The sequence below is a fragment of the Myotis myotis genome, unplaced genomic scaffold (genome assembly GCF_014108235.1).
Source record: "Myotis myotis isolate mMyoMyo1 unplaced genomic scaffold, mMyoMyo1.p scaffold_m19_p_2, whole genome shotgun sequence".
NCBI classification, from domain to species: Eukaryota; Metazoa; Chordata; class Mammalia; order Chiroptera; family Vespertilionidae; genus Myotis; species Myotis myotis.
In genome coordinates, this window is record NW_023416324.1 from 145,201,825 (window position 1) to 145,224,722 (window position 22,898).

At 38.6% G+C, this 22,898-nt stretch overlaps 1 protein-coding gene across 21 annotated transcripts in view; it reads left to right on the plus strand.

Annotated features, from left to right (window-relative positions):
* The window catches only part of BBX (BBX high mobility group box domain containing), a 295,838-nt gene that overhangs the window by 247,795 nt on the left and 25,145 nt on the right, over nucleotides 1–22,898 (plus strand). For all 21 annotated transcript variants that reach the window (XM_036351112.1, XM_036351117.1, XM_036351131.1 and 18 more), the window contains 3 exons: nucleotides 10,249–11,257; nucleotides 12,247–12,385; nucleotides 15,877–16,025. In XM_036351112.1, coding sequence (XP_036207005.1) covers nucleotides 10,249–11,257; nucleotides 12,247–12,385; nucleotides 15,877–16,025 — 1,297 coding nt within the window. The remainder of the gene's footprint in view (nucleotides 1–10,248; nucleotides 11,258–12,246; nucleotides 12,386–15,876; nucleotides 16,026–22,898) is intronic.

Here is a 22,898-nt window from a genome sequence, read left to right on the forward strand (position 1 = left end):
TAGAGGATTTTGCATATTATAGACGGCTCCACGGAAGACAGCTTACTCCTACACATGTGTGTACTGCCGAATAAGACGACAGATTGTTCAAGACTGCTGTCAAAAAATGGAGCTGATATTTCCTTTTTAAAAAGTGTCTGTACTCTTAAAACTGCCAAGATACCGCTTATACACTTAAATAAGTAAGTGCATATTGGTGAATTTGGAAGACACTGTGAGGGCTATAGGAAATTATGGTGTAGGAATCCTGCCCTCCAAGAACGTATTCTTCACTTGCAAAGAAATAAAATATAAAAGGTGAAATAGTGCAAGTGGTTTCATAGGGAACGATGCAATGAAAAGACAAAGCTCCATTTGAGTGAAGAGTGGTACACAGATGAATGAGTAAAACCAGGACAGGGAGAAATTAATATGAGCAGGAATGTTCTGGGGACCCAGCACAGGGAGAGAGCATGACGAAGGGTCTTGATGAAGGAGTTGTTGAGGAAGAGAGGTTGAAACTAGCAGCCAACTTGCTTTGTTTGGCTTATAACTTGTTGACCTTTATTATCATTTGTATTTGAGTTAGTGGCTAATATTTTAAAAATATAGGTTTTAAGTAAATGCAAATTTCTGATTTCTCATGAGAATTGAGAGATCTGGAAACAGTGGGCTAAATAACCTTCCTACATTGGATCAGGTGTTCAGAACTAATAAGCTGCCTCCTTGCAGAGGTGTTTGCTGTGCAAATGTGACCATCCTCTCCTTTCCCTACTGAGCCCTGACCCTGGGGCTAAATTCATTGGTAGCATCCACTTTTACTTGTTCACCTTCCTCTTTTGTAACTGACCAGCTGTGCCCAGTAGAGATTGTGACTTGTGCATAATTAAATGGAGAGATGGGGAGAGATAGCAAAGAGATAAAGGCAGGAAAGTGTGAGATCAGTGGGTGGAAAGTAAATCAGACTGGCAGGAGTGGAGGAGATTTGGGCAGGGGAAGGCAGAGTGCAGCTGCAAGTCAGAATTGAGTGGGTGTTTAGTGTGAAGCAAAGACATTTCTATGTGAACATAATGAGAAGCCATTGAAGATTTGGGGCAAAGGTATGCAGTGATATAAGTACCACTTGGAGAGATACTTGGCAGAGCGTGTAGAATGGAGTAGATAGCCTCTGGGAAATCCAGGTGTGAAGAAGACAGGAAGCTGGAGAGGGGGAGCTGGCAGTGGGAACAGGAGGCAGAAACAGACATCAGGGGAGTTGCACGGGACTCAGTTGGATGACTGCATTGATGTGAGAGGCAAAGCAAAAGGAGTGCTGAAGGTGACTGCACTTCACAGCCTCAGTGTGGAGGAAAAGAATGGCTTCCCGAAGTTTGACCCTGACCTGTTGGGGGAGCCTGGGTGTTTGTGGATGAACAGTCCAATAGTACAAAAGAAGAGAGGAAAGATGCTGAGGTGGAGAGGGATAGCTGAAAAAATCCATTACTAAAAACATCAACAAGAGAGGGATTGCCAGCAGGGTAAGTGGCTGAGTTTGGAAAGCAGAGACAAATGTTCCCCTGAGCACAGGAGAAAGGTAAAAGTGGCCACCACAGCACTGCTGTGGCTGGCCCGGGGTACCCACTGTGTTGTACTTTCTTCTTTACCCCAATTTATGAAACTAGTTACGTGTTGAGGTGGAGTTGGAGAAGGAGGATGCTGGATCTCTCCAGATACACTCCTTGTGTATAAAAAAGAAAGATTATAGACCTGCTGGGAAGAAGGGAATTGGAAAAGTTGTCCTTCATCCTGTTTAATAAAAAGGGTGGAGACATTTTCAGAGGCCTCAACTCCTTGGTTTTACTTATATTCTAACTTGCAGAAGCCAGTTATAATTCAAAACAAATTACATACAGGTTTATTCTAGTATCCGTAAAAATTAAATCTTATGGAAAATTATGGCTTACTTTAAGAAAAGCTGAATTATGATAAAATTACAGAAATTATATACTGTACTGATAAAACTAGGAAATCCCATCCCTCCAGTCACAGTAGCATTCCCCACTATTACCAATTATAGGTGGTGTTAGACTGAGGGGTGACTTCAAGTTTTGTGTTGTGTCCTCGTATATTATGGATGTGCATTATCCCTCCGATCCTGTTGTAACTCCTGAAGCTCAGAACCTCAATATGTGGCTTCCTGTCTCAGCTTCACCTACCCTGTCATCACACAGCTGAATTCTAATACTTATTTGAGGGGGCTTTTTATCTAAAGTGATGTGTTTTCCCCCCCATGTTTTTATGCAGAGATGTGAGTCATTTTTAGAAAACTCCTAAAACTGTGCATTTCATACCCAGGTTGCACCAGCTTATTTTTGGAGGAACTAGAATACAGGAATGCACCTAATGACTTCTGTTAGTAGATGCATTTAAAGTTTTCAGGAATGGTATTGTTTCTGAAGAAATAGTGGGTAAAGAGAAACATTTAAACCACCATTTCTCCTGACCCAATTATTTTAGCAAACTAAATAATAAACTATTTCACATGCCCAGATTTTAGAGTTGGAAGACACTTAGACCACTAGTCTGTGACCAGTTACCTTTTATAATAAAGAAAATTATTTTTTTTTTTAGCAGCAGTGCTATTCTTTATTCCTTGAGACCATCAGCTCATGTATTTTTATGGCAAAGACATTCTGGTTTCATTTAATTATAGGAGAAATGCACATCTTGGAAAACACTGCTAAAAGCTATCCTTGGGTTATGTCTACATGTTTGGCAGGTAATAAGCTAGTGCGAAATGATTGTAAACATACCTTGGCTGCAACACATTTGTTTTGAAATTGAAACTCCCTGATTAGTGTCAGTGAGTCTGTTTACACTGTCTTTTTTTTTTTTTTTTTTTTTTTAAGTCTAGCTGGTTCCTGTATAATAGACAAAGAAGGACAAAATATAATTAAGAGCGAGATAAAATGGGATGGTACCCATTTCTTTATACCAGTTAAAGGGTTTCTATTTCTGTAGCATTACTTGTCTAATACACATGATTATTTTTTACTGGTCATTTCTCTAAGTCTTTTAAAGGTACATTAAATAAATGAATTGATAGTTCTGAAGAAAGGTATACACTTTAAAATGTCTTTGATTCCATGAGATAAAGACTTGATGTACTCAGATTTATTATGTCTTTAAAGCAAGTCCCCAGTAACAAATCCTGAACCTAAGATGTGGTCTTACCTGAACTGAACATGACAGCCTCCTTGAACTGCAGAACATAAAGCATAATCCCTCCATTTTATCTGACCCGTTCAATATTCCTGTTGCATTTTTTTCTTTGCAGTCATTTTTAAGAGCGTAGTCTTATATATCCATTCAACGTGTGCATCGTTAAGACCTCGGTTTCAACATACTAGTTTTGTTTTTCTTTAGGGAGTGAGTTACATTTTTTTTATTTACATTTCTTCTAGCACATCACTGATGTGCCATTCTGATTACACAAAACAGTGAGAAACCACTTTTTCAGAGTTAAAATTAAAGTATTGTCAAGGTGAAAATTAAAATTTCCATGTTTAATTTTCACTGATGCTCTTGTGAAGCATAGCCAAGGACAGTGTGATTGCTAGTCCAGGCCAAACAGTAGCACTGTTTGTTTGTTTTTTATAGACTCAGAAAGTAACTCTTTCTTGGTATGAATCAGAAAGAATTTAGACTCATCCGTTATTTTGGAACTAATGAATCATGCAGTTTAACACAGTTATCTGTTGAACGCATTTGTTTTGAAGACAGGTACTAGGGTATTGTTGGTGAATAATGCAAAGGTGAACAGGATACATTTTGTACCCACTGAGTAACCCTTATAAAAATAGAGTGTAGTACCTGAGGAAATACACAATAGATACCAAGTATTGGTGCCCAGCATTTGATTTAAGACATTAACGTTTTAACTTCTCTGAATACAGCCATGGGAATCTACCCAGAAGGTGCCCTGCAGATGATTTTACATTCTCACTTTAAAAGAAGGTGATTGTTCAATTTAAAATAATAATAGAAGAATAAATTGTCATTTACTAAGGCATGTTCTGTTTCGGGGCCTGATTAACAACCTTCTGTTAAGGTCAGCCTGACTAATTAATAACAGACATTAATTTTGCACTTCCCACAGTGCAGTTTTATTCATTTGAGTTCACATTGATTTATGGTTTTTTGTGCCCACTATGTGCTTACCCGTGCACATGTCCTTGCATCTTTCTGTAATGTAGTGTGTACGCACTTTAAGTCCCACTGAAGTGTTGATATATGCACCCAAAAGTAGATGTAAGTAGAGATGCTTGTACCCAAAAGTAGAACTGAGCTTAATGTGTGTTTAATAAGAGTTGCTTCTTGAAAGGTAACTGATTTAAGTCTTCCTGAGTCTAATTTTGTTGTATATGTTTCTTTTTTCAACTTTAGACTCATTCAATCCTGTAAGAACAATTAGAGCAAAGCAGTTAGTCTGCCAGAGCCATGATGCGCTATTAATGCTACCAATATGAATATTACTAGTAATAATAATTGCCAACATTTTCTCTATATGCCATAAGGCCCCAGAGAGATGATTGTCAGAATATATTATTTTTGTTTTATACAAGGCACTAATTTAAGTACTGTACATGTGCAACTCCTTGAACTTCACCATATTCCTAAACCAAATACTACTAACAGTCTTGTTTTATAGTTTGGGAAACAGAGGCACAGAAAGATTTAGATAAAATGAGTTAATCAGTCTGCAATCTTACGCAATCTGGCTCTAGAAACCCTGCCTTTTGTTTTGTTTTGTTAATCCTCATCCAAGGATATTTTTCCATTGATTTTTAGAGAGAGAATGGAAGGGAGGGGGAAAGAGAAAGAGAGAAACATAGATGTGAGAGAGATACATTGATTGGTTGCCTCCCACATGTGCCCAGACCAGGGCTGGGGATTGAGCCTGCAGCCAAGGTATGTGCCCTTGACCAGAATGGAAACCGAGACCCTTCAGTCCACAGGCTGTTGCTCAATCCACTGAGCCAAACTCGCTAGGGCTAGAATCTATTCCTTTTGAGACTGCCTTTCAATAGAGAATTTGCTCATATCTAAGAGTGATGGCATCCATAACTATTCCCAGGTTCTGTTTATGTCATATAGACTTATAGACTATTAATTCCTAAAGACTTTTGAAAATTATCCTATATAATAAAGAGGGAATATGTAAATTGACCATCACGCTGTCACAAAGATGGCTGCACCCACACCGGAGGCAGGGTTTCTGTAACACAAGATGGCTGCACCCATAGCAGAGGCTAAGTTCCCATAACAAGCCTTAACGAGCAATCAGCAGGGATCTGAGGCTGCCTCCCCCCCACCCTCCGTGGGGCTTGACAGGGGACCTCAGGCTGCTTCCCCCGCCCTGGGCCAGGGGACCTCAGGTCGTGCCTCCCACCCCAGTGCTGGGGAACCTGAGGCTGTGCCCCCTGCCCAGCAGGGCTTGATGGGGGACCTGAGGTGGCCTCCCTCCTGGCGGGGTTTGTCAGGGGACCTGAGGCCACACGCCCCTTCTCCCCCCCCCCCCCCCAGCACCAGGCCGGGGGACCTCAGGCCGCACCAACCACCCTGATGCTGGGCCAGGGGACCTCAGGCTGCTCCCCCCACCCCGGGCCGAGGGACCTCAGGCCGCACTCCCCACCCCAGTGCCAGGAGACCTGAGGCTGCGCCCCTTGCCCAGTGGGGCTTGACTAGGGTGCAGCTGGCCGGGTATGGATCTAGCCCAATGGGGGTGGGGCCAGCCGGGTCTGGGTCTCACGTGATTTCTAGGCACACGTGGGTGGGTGGGGACTAAACTCTGGGTCCCATGGTGCACCCCAGACACTGACAGGAGGAAGATTTTCATATACATTTTACTAATTTTCTTTCATCTCTGACACTTATATAGGGAAAGGACAAATAGCAATATTAAAATATTTCCTCTAATTAATCCCCTTTTAATGTGCATGAATTTCGTACACCAGGCCACTAGTTTCTTATAATGTTTGAACTCATAGAAAAGGAGATAAAAATGGGAAGTTATCGAAGTCTCCCTGAATTATTTCATTGTCAAATGTGCTAGCCCAGAGTCTGTTTGCCCTGTGCACTGGCTTATATCCCAGTTGGCTGCCGACTGCCTTTCCTGGACTCCTGTGTCCCCTGTTTCCTAGCTGGGTTCAGCTTGTGAGAGACACTGGAGGGAGATTGGGGAAGGGGAGGTAAAGAGAGGTCGCACTATGAAAAGAAGGAATGAGGAGGGCTGGTGGTACAGCAAAGGCAGCCTCTCTTTTATGCATCCAGCTCTCTCCAGACAGCCCCACTACAGTTCCATCTTCTACTGGAACCCGCCCCTGGGCTTCAGTAGCATTTCTTTCCTCCTTTGGACCCACTGTGCTTTCTGCTGTAGCTACTCCCTGGGTTGCCTCACACTACTTATTTGGGTGTCTCAGTTCTTCATAACCTGTGTAACCACCTTATTCCCTGCATTAAATTCCCTTGGCTAGATACACTTAAATTGTTTCTCTTTTCCTATTTAGACTCTGACTGGTGCACATTTTCATTTTCTGTTTGGTATGATTATAAAATAGGCTAAGAGAATGCTGTTGGCATATTATATCCAGATTTCAGGAAGACTTTTGATAGATAATCTTATGTCCTTGTGAACAAAATAGGGGGGATTTAGACTGGACAATAAATTCTTGGATTGCTAGCATTTATTAATGTCAAGGCAACTGATGAAAGGGCTCTAGAGGTTTGCCAGAGGCTCTGTCCTTGGCCATGCCCTACTCAATATTGTTGCCAAAGATCTGGAGGAAGATACAAAGCAGCTTATATCAAATGTGTCCGTAACACACAGCTGATAGCCAATTTAATTCAAGTTGTAAAAGGATAAACTTTTTAAGGAAAATAGAATACCTTGCATCTAGGTACAAAAAAATATAAAGAAGTAGTATAGGAGAGGCCAAGTTTCCCAGCATATTATGTTGGTAAAGAAATCCAGTATTTTAATTGACCACAAGCCAGAAGTGTGACCTGTGTTTAAAAGAGGGGTTGGGGGAACTTGTCTTTGGGCCCCACTAGAAGATCATTGTCCCTGTCAACTGATAAATAGTTCTACTTCTCTTCAAAAAGCATTACAGGAAGGGTAGAAACTTACTCTAAGAAAGATATTGCTAAATTGAAGCATCAATGTTCCCCAAAGCTTTATGTAATTTACAAATTGTATGTGCACACATCTATTCACCTTTGCCTCACAACAGTCAGTGTAGGACGTACTCTTACCCCATTTCTCACCCTTTATTTCCTCATATGGGTTCAAGTCTAAGATACATAGCTCACTGTTTGGCCTTAGGCAAGCAAGGTCTGGTGCTTGGTCACAAACCCAGTTAATTGCAGTAAAGCCCATTCTCACTTCAGGACACCATCCTGCATCTAGCTTCCCTTTGAAAGGTCAGAAGGCTTTTACCTGTGATGAACAGTAAAGGGAACCTGGGACATTTACAGCCGTGGGCAAACTAGGGCCCGCGGGCCTGATCCAGCCCGTTTGAAATGAATAAAACTATTGAAAAAAAGACCGTACCCTTTTATGTAATGATGTTTACTTTGAATTTATATTAGTTCACACAAACACTCCATCCATGTTTTTGTTCCTGCCCTCCGGTCCAGTTTAAGAACCCATTGTGGCCCTCGAGTCAAAAAGTTTGCCCACCCCTGTGCTAGAACAACAGACTTGTGGGAAATAAAGTCTGTCTTCCAAGATTTGAAACTCTTATGAGAGAAGGAGTGGATTAAATTAAGTGGCTTCAGGGAACGACAAGGCATGAGAGGGTTTTTGCTCGAAATTTTAAAAATTTCAAACAGACCATCTCCTATAGCCATTGCTTTTGTGCAAAATCTGGGTAACTAACTCTAGGAATATAATAGTGAAATGAATTCCTACATTGGGAAGCATGTTAAATTAAATAACTTCTAGAGTGGCACCCAACTCTATCCAATTTGTTTGGGGTTTTTTGGTTAGTGAGATTTGTGGTTTGTAGTTTTGACTAGGAGTTGTTTTATTTTTGTAGTTACACTTCCAGGAACATAATTGTTTTTCTTATAATTTAGGATTAACATACTCTATGTGTGTGTGTGAGAGAGGGAGGGGCGGGGGCTTTCAAGAGCCTGAAACAAGGAAGTAAAGCGTGACTAGCGCTCAGTGTAATTAACTTCACAAGAAATACTACATTATTACCCAGAATATGCCCCCAGAGTGAATGTCTGCATTTGTTCAATTTCATCCCTATCAGGGGTGATGAGGAGAATCATTTTGAAATATATTGAAGCAGAGAATAGTGTTTGCAAAGTATTATTAGGTTTGATAGGATGAACTTTGTGCAAATGCAAACTGTTGGCATATCACTGTAAAAACCTATATGCTGAAAGGTCCCTGAGATGACTTATTAGAGGCCATCAGCATGAAAGTAATTGAAAACCATAAAATTTACCTTGAGGATGCCTTTCTAATCTTTTTTCAAGAACTAGTACAGTCTTTCTCCCCACACTGGGATAGTTATATTCTTGAAGATCCAGGATAATTGAGGAAGGAAAATAAAAATTGTTTCAAAATTTATGCAGAAAAAAAACAAAAAAAAATAGCAAAGCTCTCATGAGAGTAAAACATGCAGGGAAGATTAAATGTATTGGTGTTTCAGAATTCACTTAAGATAACATTTTGCTTTGACCTTATTTCTGGTTAGTTTAATAAAGGGAAGTTCTTAGTCTTCATAACTACTTGCTGAGGTCTAAAAGTTAGCTGACTTGATTTCCTGAAAAAGCTTCATTGTGAACCCATGATAGTTCAGATCTTCCCTGTGAATGATCCAGGGCTGAGTACTCTTGTCATGTTCACTTTTTTAAAAAACTTGCACTGTCTGCCCCAACCTCCACCCCTTCTCCAATTTCTCCCCAGACTTATTAATCATAACATAATTCTCATGGAAGAATTTGAAGGACATTGAAAGTACTAAGGGGAAAAAAAATGAAGTTAAAGAGCATCTGATATTTAATTCAGAGTAGTATCCATTTAAAAATTCGAATTTGAAAAATGAACTTTATAGATGTTAACATTCTCTGACAACTTGCCATTTAATAAAATGGTGATATTTCCTTTAAAATGGATCAGTTTCCCACTCATAGGCTTAATTTGGGGCCTCAACAAGCCACAATATTCTTTTTCCTTTATGTTACTAATGCAAAGTAGATAAAAAAGAGTAATGTTCAATAATTCCTGTGTTGCCCTTGCTCTAATCAGCATGGTTTTTCCTTTAATGTTATATATGTAAAATTTTGGGAGTTTAAAAACTTAACCAAATTGCTGCCCAATTTCTTGGCATTCCAAATTTTTCAGATTTTAGGAAAATGGTGATATAGTGTATGTATTTTACATTTTTCAGTTAATTCCCCCAGTGCATATTCAAATGCATGAAGATTCTGATACCAGAAGCATATGAATAGTCACGTTAAGTGAAATAAATTAAGATGTTAAGCAGTTTTACATTAGTTCTGGTCAGAATTTGCAGGCAAATAAATTTGGATGAGATCAAGTTTGCCACCAAATAAGTTTAAAAAACAAAACAAAAAACCACCATCACTTAGTTTTCAGGGCTTTGGTAATCTTCAAGTTATCAGCATTATCTTATTTTTAATTGCAAATGGATAGGTAGAAATTGTCGCTATTTTTCTCATTTCCCCAAGAAAGAAGAAAAGGCAAACATTGGGACAGAGTTTGGGGATTTGTTAAGTGTTGCCATAAGTACAATTCTTATTATCATCTCCGTTAGACCTCACAGAATCCTCTGAAACAAACTTTTTATTTTACAAAGGCAACAGAGGAGTAAGGAGTGAAATGACTCGTTCCAGCTACAAAGGTAGCAAGTAGCAGAACTAAGACTCAAACTCAGGTCTTTCAACTCTGGATCCCATTCTCCTTTTACCAAATCTTGTTTTCTTAAGAAAAGCTTCCAGGAAGCTGGAAAATGAGAATTCAGGTATATGCTTATCTAGAGTTTAATGAATGCATCACAATGCCTAAAATATTTTATTAATTTGAATCATTTAAGTTAGTTTGGCAGAAATAGACTGATTATTGTCAAATTTGAAGTTTGTTTTGAGTATTTTTTAAAGGGGACAATAATTTAAAAGTTCAAGCTAATTTCAAGTATGGAATAATAAGGATTTTTTGTGCCTTGTTCTCCCAATTTTGTTTTAACTGTTCAGATGTGCCTGGCATCAGAGGGGGTGAAAATAGAAGAATCCAAGCTAATAAAAACAAAAGAATCAGATGGCGGAAGAATTAAAGAATTGGAGAAGGGGAAGGAAGAAAGAGAGATAAAAATGGAGAAAACAGATGAAGCCAGATTACAGAAGGAAGCAGAATTCGAAAAATCTTTTAAGGAAAATGTAAAAGATTCTAGGGAATTAAGAAATTTTGAGGAGCTGCAAATGGATGATATAATGGCTATAAAAATGGAAGATCCCAAAGAAATTAAAAAGGAAGAATTAGACAAAGATCAAAAGTATAGTCATTTCTCTGATTTTTCTTACTCTGCCAGTAGCAAGATAATAATAAGTGATGTTCCCAGTAGAAAGGATCATATGTGCCATCCTCATGGGATTATGATCATTGAGGATCCCACAGCATTAAACAAGCCAGAGAAGCTAAAAAAGAAAAAGAAGAAAAGCAAAATGGATCGACATGGAAATGATAAATCCACACCCAAGAAGACTTGCAAAAAGAGGCAGTCCTCAGAGTCTGACATCGAGAGTGTCATATACACCATTGAAGCTGTCGCAAAGGGAGACTGGGGCATTGAGAAACTTGGAGAAACCCCTCGCAAGAAGGCACGTACATCCTCAAGTGGCAAGGGAAACGTTTTGGATGCCAAGCCACCAAAGAAAAAAGTGAAATCAAGAGAGAAGAAAATGTCAAAGGAGAAATCCTCAGACATCACCAAAGAGTCAAGACCTCCAGATTTCATAAGTATTTCTGCCAGCAAGAACATTTCTGGTGAGGTGCCAGAGGGTATAAAAGCAGAACCATTGACCCCCACAGAGGACGTATTACCACCCAGCTTATCAGGACAGGCCAAGCCTGAGGACAGTGGGTGTCACAGAAAAATAGAGACTTGTGGCTCCCGGAAATCCGAGAGGTCTTGCAAAGGTGCTCTTTATAAAACCCTGGTGTCTGAGGGCATGCTCACCTCTCTGAGAGCTAATGTTGACAGAGGTAAGTGACTTCTACAAATCTGAAAAGATTATGAAAGCCTAGCAGAATTTCTTCTTTAGACCTATTGAAAAGAACCACCAGAAAGAACAATATGGTATCAAAATGATTTTTACATTTGTACAGTTCTTAATGGTTTATAGATGGCATACATTTGTCATTTTACATGTTTCCCAGCCCATTGAGAAGAGTGTCTTCAGGATATTAAGTGTTTAGAGTAATTCAACCCTTCCTTTCTTTTTTACTGGGATAGGCTCAGTGTTTGGTTTGAAGGATCAGTATTGCATGTCAGGAGCTCTTTGTCTGTTTTCTGACACTGATGGAAAGAATTTCCTGAGTCAAGCGATAGTTTGGCAGAATCTTGACCTGAAGGATCCAGGAGCAAATGACTTAACTAGTCCTCTCCATTAGTTAAAATTATAATTGAAGTGAAGTTTCTTTAAAACATAACAGCATCCAGAAGCCAGTTAATGTATCTACCTTTATTCCATAGTGTTTCATATAAATTCATCTGTTTTAAAATATGGTGTCTGGCTAGGGGATTACCTTTGGCCAAGCTAGATTTCAACTAGAAATGTGTGAATACGAGGTCTAGCAAGCCCTGAATGAAGATCCTTGGGAGTACATAGTTCTCCAGGGATGCCATTCCAATAAATCTTGGTGAATGAGAATTAGTAGTGCCCACCAGCAAAGGACTCCCATACTCTCAGGTGATTCTCTAATGGAAAAGTTAGCAGTTGGTGTTCTGCTCTGGAGTCACACAATAGCTGTTGAGTTACGACAAGAGAACTTACTTCAGAGGTTGTAAGTCACTCTTGTGTATGTTCTTTTGTTGAGGGTAGTCCATCATGAATCACTTTGAGTCTCTGAATATTTACTAATACCATCAGGCCCATGATACCAGAGGTCAAGAGGTCACTTTTGAATCAACTAAGTTGATTTCCCTCCCATCCCAATATACCGAGCACATCCTTTCTCTTGAATATCGTTAGGGAAACGAAGCTCAGGAAAAGGAAACTCCTCCGATCATGAAGGGTGTTGGAATGAAGAAAGCTGGACCTTTAGCCCAAGTGGGACCAGTGGGAGCAAGAAGTTCAAGAAGACAAAGCCAAAGGAAGACTCTCTCCTTGGGTGAGTGTCTGTGAGCATAGTCTGCTACACTACACAGCCCCAAGTGTGGTAGGATTTCCAAGGCAAGCATAAATCTCTAACTGCTTATTCCTGGAGTATTCATTCAGCGCTTCGTAAACACACAAGGGACACGGATCATGTGTATCCCCTGATTCCTGCTGTTAACACGGTTGTAAGTGACAGTGTCATTCACACTTAAAGTCTCAGACGAGGCCTGAGTGTGAATTGGGGTCCACCATGTATTAGTAGTGTGACATTGTAAGTCCTTTAATATCACCAGGACACGTTTTCCCATCTGAGGTTTACAGTGGATAGTATATAAGTATGTCTACATTTTACATACTGTATGTGCTTTACTTAGTATTTCTAGGCATGTCCATATGTTTGCAAAAATAAAAATGACAGCTGAAAATATAAGGTAAATAAAATTAAGTTTCTACTTCTAATCTTATTTTGTTGAAACCATATTTCTACTGCTGTAAATAAAAATAATAGATTGAATATTCTCTCTTGTACAGAGAATATTCAGTAATTAATTATATATTGAAGTGCTGTGTCAAGCAATAGCATACATCAAGATAAAATGATTAAGAATTATTTCATCTTTATGTTATACCAAAGACTCTAATACCAATCTTAATATAAAGCATTTTGCAAGTTAAGTTATGGTATCCAATACTTTATATTGGCGAGGAAAGCATCTGAATATTCAGTTGTACTGTCTTGAAAAAGCCTTTGAGATTTCTCTTAGTCCAATTTGAAAAGAATACACTGAGCAGAAATAAATACATTTTTATATTTTCCATATTTGTTCATAAATGTGTTTAAAGGTATGCAAATTTTATGCATTGGGAGTATTGAATTTGGTTTATTCATAAATATTTGCATTTCTGTTTGTGGAACAACATATTTTTTTCTTGGATGTTTCAGTGCTTCAAAGCCTGGTTAATTCTAAGGCTCTAGGTCATCACAGAGAGTGAGAGTGGAAATTATTTCTCATGACGATGATTCCTTAAGATTATTTATATTGACACAATATATGTATAATTTTATATATTTCCTTTCTAATATTTTTTAAAGTCCAGAATAGTTCAAATTAGTTTTGCTTACATTATGCTTCAACAATGACATGAAATCTTCATGTTTGTCATTGTCAAATAATATTTTTCAAATGAAGTATTTCCTAAAGTGACACTGAGCATCAGGGCCAGTGCTTTGTAACTCCTGGAATTACCAGTGCTCTGTGTATCTACCCAGCATGAGAGGAGCGCTCTCATTGCAAACAGTGAAGTCCTAGGGGACACAGTAGGTTTGCAGGTTCCCCAGCGGAAGGTTCTCTGATGCTCCCGTTAGGTACTGCTGAGGCTCTGAGAGAGAGGTTCTCGCCAGTCCTCTTTGAGGAATAAGAAAGGTGCAACAATCTTTTGAAAATCTATCCCTACAAAGAGATTGCTGTGTGGGTTGGGTTTTTTGTTTTGTTTGTTTAAGTCATTTCTAAGGAAGCCACATATAGATTACTGGGAGTGTGGTTTTCTACAGTCTTCAATCAATGGTAAACTTCTGATCTTTCCTCCCCTCTCTCTCTCCTTTAAATAATGGCCTGTCAGAATCAGACTATCTGGGTTTCCCTTGTTAAGAACACACCAACACAGTGCATGAGCAGTGAGAAATGCCACTTCCTGTCAGTCTTACCTGAGATTTCTAAATGAGCATTTTAAACCTTTTTATCTCAGAAAATGTGCTACCTGCTTAGTTAACTGTAGCCAAGAAAAATTCACTCCGTATTGGCAGTTCTAATTTTATAGACTTATCCAAGAAAAACAGAGGTGATTATTCTAGTTGAAAAAAGAAAAAAGAGTCCCAAGAGACCTTAGGGATTATATCTCACGTTTCATATTTTTGTCTTGCTTATTCAGAGTATCTGAAAAATTCACATCTTACAGATAGCTTTCGGATACATCTAATTAGTAACCAGACAGTATCTGATTTTCCATTAGAATAAACATTTTTTTTTTAACTGAGCATGAAAAGATGATTTTAGTAAGAGAGAAACGTCACCCCCACCCACCACCCTTTGCAGCTTTGATTAGAACTTGGGAGTGCCTTTTTCTGTTGACAGTTCTGACTGTCTTATCTCTGCGCCCCAGTTCTTGTACATTCCTCCAAAGCTGAGAACAGTTTTAGGTGGACACAGCTCACGTACATCTCATAGGTAGTAGCCTTCTGGTAAGTTGGCTACTCCAAGCTGCTCTCTCCCGAGAACGCCTTCCACTTCCCATCCACCGAGCACAGAGATTCTCCTGCAGCTTCTCCTGTCTGGGCTGTGACTTAGTTATTAAGTCTCACTGTCAGTGAAAGACAGCAGCCAGGCTAGGACCCAGCAGGCATGCTGCCATTGCTGGGGTCGGGGAGGCCTTGCAGACAGTCAGAAGCAGCCCAAGGATTTCCCAGCTTGGCTGGTGGCCTTTCTGCAGTCATCACGATGTTAGAGCGGTGCTGCCTTTCCGCCAGTGTGTCCATTGAAAACTGGCTTCGCTTTTCTCACTGCACGTGTTATCCTCATGCTGGTCAGCTCTCCAGAATGATTTCCTAATGTTCAAATTATGTGCTTGTGTTTTCTTTGTGTGTATATGGTTTAAAGTACTTGTCAGTAAATATCCTATATAATAAGAGAGGAATATGCTAATTAGCCATTACACTCTGAGGCATCACGACCAGATCACAGATCAGCAGGAGGGTGGGCCATCGAGGTACAAGTGGGCTGCGGAGAGCTATAGGAGGGGGCAGGGTAGCAAGCTATGGAGGGGGAGCGGGGAGGGGGGAGCTACAGGAGCACAGCATCGACTTACTGGCTACAAGCAGGTGGCAGAGAGCTACAGGATGGGGCAGGGCAGCAAGCAAGTGAGAGGTGGAGAGCTACAGGAGAGGGCAAGGCAACAAGCTATGGAGGGGGGTTGGGGGGAGCTACAGGAGGGCAGCAGGTGGAGAGTTACAGGAGGGCGGCACATAGATTCATGCGCAGGGCTACTAGTTTTAAATAAAAGTCTTACAAAATTATCCAATATACCATATTACCAAAAAGCTTCCTAATATAGGCATATATATATATATATATATATATATATATATATCTCTTTAGAATGAGATACTTGTCTGGATGGAATATGCTTTGTATTGAACTTAATGAAAACTCCCCATGCCAATGGAGAGAATGGCAAATTCTCCACTTCAAAAATATTCGATATTTTAAATAATGTTTCAGCTTTTCCAAGATAATATGATAACCTGTCCTGTGAGTTTACCAAGAAAACTGTGTTGCTAAATCTTTTCAAGCTTTTCTGAAAACGTGTTTTTTTTCCTTGCATAGAATTTATTACCAATTCTCAGGCACCCTGTTTTCAAAAGAAATACCTTAAAATACATATTGTACTGTTTTCTGTTTAAATATTTATATCATGTGCCAAGTCATTATATTTCTTCTCTTTTATTAGCTCAGCAAAGCTGGATGAAGAATTTGAAAAAAAATTCAACAGCCTCCCTCAATATAGTCCTGTTACATTTGACCGGAAATGTGTACCTGTCCCAAGAAAAAAGAAGAAGACTGGAAGCATGTCCTCAGAACCGACTAAAACCAGCAAAGGTTAGATGTGTGCTCTGCCTTCCTGCAGTGTAGTCAGAATCTCCCTGAACCCTCTTCTGAGCTGCTGCAGGTCCCCTTAGATGTAACTGCACCTTGGTTGAGGCGGTAGCGATTATCTTGGTTCCTACCTCCCTTCTTTCTCCCTTCTTCCCTTCCTACTTCTCCTCAGCCTCTGTTCTTTGGCCTCTCTGCCTATAGATTGGCCCTTACAGGTGTGTAGGTTTTTGAAAGTGTTCCATGTGGTCTCTGACTTTCTACTCTCCAGCGTTTGGAAAGGCAGAACTTTCCTTGAGCAAAAAGCTGCTGAGTCTAAGTCTTCTATTCCCTGTGTTTGCATCAAGTTGGACTGTGAGACTATGAAATCATTCCATTTGCTTAATAAGCAGACTTCATTCTTTACTGGCAGCATGAACCAATGTAAATAAAATTCCCTGTAATACTCTGGTGATATTTTTTATTTGTTTTGTTAAATTTAGAAAAATGCTTTGTTCAGCATATTTATTTTCAAGACCATCTGATTCTCCCCTATGTATATCAGGGAAGCTTTAAAAATTATCACAATGCAGGTGGATGTCAGCATTCATCAAAGGTGACATTGTAGTTCAAAAGGGGCCTTTGAAGCGTTCTCAGTGGTCTCAACACCTAGGACCACTGTTATATTTGGGCAGGGGCTCAGGTTCTAAACATCCTAACCTGCCAGGTCTATTCAAGCACAAAGAAGGATTGTCCTACCCAAAATGACAGTGTTGCTCAGCTTGAGAAACATGTCTTCTAACATTACTTTAGATCTAAAGATTGGTGGGGAAACGTACCTCTGTTTTTCCACACGGATGTGAGACTTCATTCAGTTAGCTCTCCTGTAAGGCCGTGAATGGAGGGATGAAGACCTGGCGTGGCTGGGCCGTGTTGCTTTCAGGATCAGATTCCGAGCAGGGTTTGATGGAAGAGTTCCGTAATCACCCTGCAGAAGTGGCTGCCTGTTGCCTGCTTTATGTCAAATTCGGTTAATTCCCTTCTTTTGTGGATTTCAGATGGATAGATGGTTATGATACGATATATATCTTTATGTAAATCTTACTAAATTTTTGCAATCATGATAATGATCAAAGATAAATTAAGGCGGCAGTACAATTTCATGGTTTTTGAAAGGATATATAAGGTGTATGTCTAGAGAAGATTATGGTTTCTTCTCTGAAGAAATCTGAACCTCTATTCCTCGGTACCTAAAACCCCTTTGTGTACTGGTATTAATATAACTGAGGAGGATCTCTTTGAGATCTGTATCTTAAAATGGCTCTGAAAGGCTGAAGAAAATTCTCCCTTCATGATTAAAGGCACAGAGGAACATAAAAGAGAGTTTAGCTTAGTTTTCCTCTGTGGTTTATAAAAACAAAGTCTAGTGGATAAAGAACTCAAAAAGAAATGTTGCATCACCAAGTTTGCTCTTCTGGGAAAATAAAATAGGGATGTATCACGATATTCCAAGATAGGTAGGAAAGAAACCAAGTAGCCTTGTTGACAGGTAAGCAACTGAGCACTGTAATGATAGATTGTCAATGCAACGACAGTGTTTGTGCTCTAGAGATTTAGGAATAGGCACAGTAGTCCATGAGTCCAAAGATGCCAGGTATCTTGAGCTCCCATAATTCTTGGATCTAAAGTCGCTGATAAATAAATATCTTACAAGCGGATAAAGTGGAACTTAATTGATTGATGTGCAGGATGAACTCTCTTCCTCTGCTTGTTGTGGTTTGAGACATTAATTTTAGAACTCTGAAGATGGCCGATTACCTATCAGGAAATGTAACAATAGATTTATTTTTCCCTGAAGTTAAGATCTGTTTTCTTGCATCCTTCTCTTACTTGTCTGTTGTATGTTTTTTCTCTCCCAACTAAGATTAACAGTATTTCTTTTTATGTGAAATAGCTTTTTAGAGGTTTGGATTATACTTCATACAGCATCATTTTTTAACTCTTCTGTTAAACCACAGTCACTGGTCTTACACAGAATATTAGTAATTATGTAGCTGGGATGTCTTTTAAGATTTTGCTCTGCATAACAACTCATGGAGAAAAAAATGCAATTATAATAAAGCAGAAATTAAATAATTGATTCTCTATTTTATTATGGTATTTGTGACTGATTAAAATTTGGCATTAGCAGCACCAATGTACTATCTACAACTTATTAATGAAATTAACATGCCAGCTGTGCTGTAATTGCCTGATCTTTAGAGGAGAGAAGAGATTGTTTTCTTAAACTCTAGATCCTTTGCACCTTTTCTTAATGAATCCCCAAAGCAGAAACTTGGGTATGAAGTCATTAGTGCAGGAGTAAGAGCATGTCTTCATAGGAAATCTCATTCTTCCAACAATTCACCATTTGTCTATATTTTATTTTCCCTACATTTGTTATCACTTAACATTCATTATATTTTTCTTTCTGCCTCATAGTAGGTACTTATTTAGCTACTCTAGGTTATAGGAATTGTGTAGAATTTTTCTGAAACGTAATTTCTAGAGGAAATGATTGTGGGTACATTTATACAGTTATACAACTCAGAATCACAGTACCTGCTTGGGTCTGCACTTCTGTTTTCCCAGGGTCTCCTTGTTTATATCTGTATTTCCAAGTAGTCTCTTCCCTTTTCTCACCGTCCCCTCCACTCTCTCTGCGCTGTCACTTATGTCTGTATAATAGGTCTTATCAGAAACTCTAAAACAAAAAAAGAATGAAAATAGCAAAATGTCACCTTCTCCAGCAGGGCTCAGGGTATGTTATACTAAGCAGAGCACAGTGACTTAGGAATAGAATTTCGTTTTGCTTCTAAGAGCAAATTATAGTCTGCCTGGCTTGGTGCAGTTCAGCTGAAGCAGCCCATTCCTGCATGTTTTCTGGTTTCTGTCTCATAGTCACGTGTATATATTCTAATGAAAGCTTTAAATTATAAGTCTAAATTTAATTGTAACCTCTCAAAGGGTTTCTTTTGACACATTATTTTAAGTATACTGTTAATGTATGAAGCACTTTTTACAGAAGTGTCAGAAGTCAAGAGTGCTCTGCAAAATAAGTAATTTTCAAATGACATAGGGTCATGGAGAAAAAGTTAATTGAGTTCAATTTAGAGTGTTTAAATCATGGCCCAGTGTGACCCTTGACTTCACTTTCCTTCTTTTATCTCTTCTGTCTTCTCACATACTGTTTCTTAGCTCATCAGACATACATACTGTTGGTCTTTCTCATGTTTTTCCAATTCACACTTGTGGATTGGAATTTCAAATGGCTAAGCATTTGAGATTTTAATATAAGGAGCAGATTTATAAAATTTAAAGGTTGAGGATAGAATCCCCTGTTTGGAAAGGAGCCAACCTGAGGATACTGTCAGGGTTAAAGAACTCAGACCTGTTTTAGCCAGGCCAGCCTTTCCTACCAACAAGTTACAGCTTCCAGGTTGGGCAGAACTCTGTATTTTGTCCTATCACTGTTTCAGAGTCTTCATTGCCACCAAATATTTTCAGGAACATGGTGACAGCACATTTGCAGGTATCGACGATATACCTAATATAATCCTGAGTTTCTTAACAGGGCAGGGCTTGTCTAGCCCAATGAGGTGGTTCAGTACCACTCGATGAATTGTAACTCGATTATGGCTGCTTTACTCAAACTTATTCAAGTCTACAGATCCATGTGACCAGTAGCTGAGGGCACTTTGCTATAAATTATCACAAATTACTGTTTCATAGGTTATTCATTGCTTAAGTGTTCATTACAAAAATGACAGCCTAGTTTTAGAATTAAAAATCTGCTCTTTTTATAGCTTGAAAACATGAAACTAGAACCTGGGCAGAAGTCACCACCCTTTGAGTTTGGCCTAAAATTTGTTTCCTGTGACAGAGAGTAAGGTTCACTTAATTCACGTCACCTGCTGACCTTGAAGAATGATCACACAAGGCTAGTTCTGAGCTGGCTCCTGTGTCACTACAGTGTCTCACCCCCAAAATGTCTCTTTTTCAGCAAACCATGAACAACATTAATGTCTGGGAAGGTTATTATTGTCAATGTCTCTATGGCACCCTCTTAACCTCTCAGATCCTTTGTGTCTGCTATTTTCTACCCAGCTGTGAAGTTGGCATGCAAAGGAGAGATTGATACCTTCAAATACAGGCCATCCCGCCCGAAAGTTTGAATAGAGTCCTAAGCTAGTTTACATGCCAGCAAAAAGTGACTTTGTCATTAGGATGTGAAAGCTGATGCAAAAACTCTCTTAAGAAATGTGGTAGGAAGAGGAGGGACAGAGATGGGAGGGAAACTTGAGGGGGTGATTTAGTGAATGACAGTTGCTGATTCTTTGTTTTCTGAATAATTCCTTCAAAAGTCTTTTCTCCGCTTTTCATTTCCTACCCTCATTTTCCTGCACGGAGTCTCAACGTTAATAATTAAAGGAGATAGTGGTAAATTTCTGTATATTTGCTATTTGTTACAAAGTTTGACTTTATCTTCTTGAGGCAAAATATCAAACATATGTACCATACTGGTGGGCAGAAATCAAGTTGTTCATTTCTTGACTCTAACATTGCTGCTTTCGAATTACTTATTCAAGTTTGTGACTTTCTTTTTTTAACTGAAGTTGTCCTTTACTTAGGTTTGTTTTATAGCTATGGTCTGGGGTGGCTGAGAGCAAGGAAGTTTAAAAATAAAAGTTTACAGTGGCTCATCTGTGTGCCGCACCACTCCGGTTGTAGTTTTTCCATGATAAAATTGACAAGCTCCATCTTTAGCTCTGTCCTTAAATTGTACTTTTTAGATTTCTCTGAGTAAGGCTGGATCTGAAAATATGTATCCTTTTCTTCTTTATCGTAACCCATTCCATAGGTCACATCAGTTTCTTTTGTGAATTACTGTCTTATCCCATTATCCTCACACAAATGCACACTGATGAATATAGAAATCATTCTCCCTGTGAGCCAATTCCTTATCATTGTTAAATTATCTTCCTGCAGGTAAATCACTAGGATCCTTATAGTCCTAAGAAGTCTCAGAATGGTTTTTCTTCTTTTTTTCTACTTCTGTTTGCTATGATTACCCATGTATCTATTATTCAGGTACACTAACCTAAAGTCTCTTGGTTGTATAAAATACATATGAGGCAATGATTGTAAATGAACTATCGAGAATATCTGTACTATTAGTGCAGTGTGTACACATGATATATTTTCTTTGTACTTGTTAAATTTATTTATTTTTCATTGTTACTTACTAATCCTGGGAAACAAAAACCAATAAGAGGAAAATTTTTGTTTCTATTTTAAAACACCATCAGCCAATTCAGAAGTATTTGCTAATTGGTTATTTAGAAGGATGGCTTAGAAGGATGGTTTGGTGTAGTCATCAAAAAACACCTGCACAACTTTATGTTATTAGTAATAATAGTAACAACTGTCATGTCTTCAATTCTTACTTTGTGCCAAGCAGTGACTTAAGAGCTTTATTTATTCATTGATGTAACAAATATTATTGAGAATGAGTTGTGTGCTAAGCGCCATTCTAGCATATATCTGTAGAATATATTTGTGATAGAAAACAAAGGACCCTCCTGCCATGGATGTTACATTATGGTGGAGTTACCAGGTGATAAATGAGCCTAAACAATAAGCAAAGTATATTACATATTAGAAGGTTAGAAGTGCTATGAAAAAAAGAATAGGTTTGATAGAACAACTAGGCAAATGATCAACAAGGAGGGAAAATAATTCTATATACCAGTTCTCTCTGTGTATATAGAACACTTCACCCAACAATAGTAGAATATACATTCTTCTCAATGGAACTGCCTCTAGAATGCAGCATATACTGGGCCATAAAACAAACACATTTTTATTAAAAGGATTAAAATAATTCAAATCATGCCTCTGACCATAGTGGAATGGAATTAAAATTCAACAGCAAGGAAAAATGTGGAAACTCACAAATATGTGGAAATTAAACAACTCTAAATAACCAATAAGGTAATTACCAAAGAAGAAACTAAGAAATTAATAGGGAAATCAGAAACTTTGACATGAATAAAAAGGAAAACAACATACCAAAACTTATGGGATACTGTTAAGCAGCAGTTCTCAACTTGTAGGTCGCGACCCCTTTGGGTGTCAAATGACCCTTTCACAGGGGTCGCCTAAGACAGTCGGAAAACGCATATATAATTACATATTGTTTTTGTGATTAATCACTATGCTTTAATTATGTTCAATTTGTAACAATGAAAATACATTCTGCATATCAGATATTTACATTATGATTCATAACAGTAGCAAAATTATAGTTATGAAGTAGCAATGAAAATAATTTTATGGTGGGGGTCACCACAACATGAGGAACTGTATTAAAGTGTCGTGGCATTAGGAAGGTTGAGAACCACTGCTGTTAGCGTAATGCTTAGAGATAAGTTTATAGCTATAAATGCATATATTAAGAAAGATTTCAAATCAATAGCCTAATCTACCTTGAGACAATATAAAAAGAAGAGCAAACTAAACCTGAAAGAAGAAGATGAATGGAAATAATAAAGATAAGAGAGGAAATTAATGAGTGAAGTTAATTAAAGAAAAGAACCAATGGAACCAATAGCTGGTTCTTTAGAAAGAACAGTGAATTTGAGAATCATTTAGCTAGACTGACCAAGAAAAAAAGAGAAAACTCAAAGGAATACTGTGAACAATTATATGCCAATAAATTAGATAATTTACATGAAATGGATAATTTCTAGGGAGACACGAACTACTGAAACTGACTTAAGAAAAAAAAGGCAATATGAATAAACCTATAACTAATAAAGAGATTGAATTTAGTAATTAAAAAACTATCCAGAAAAAAAA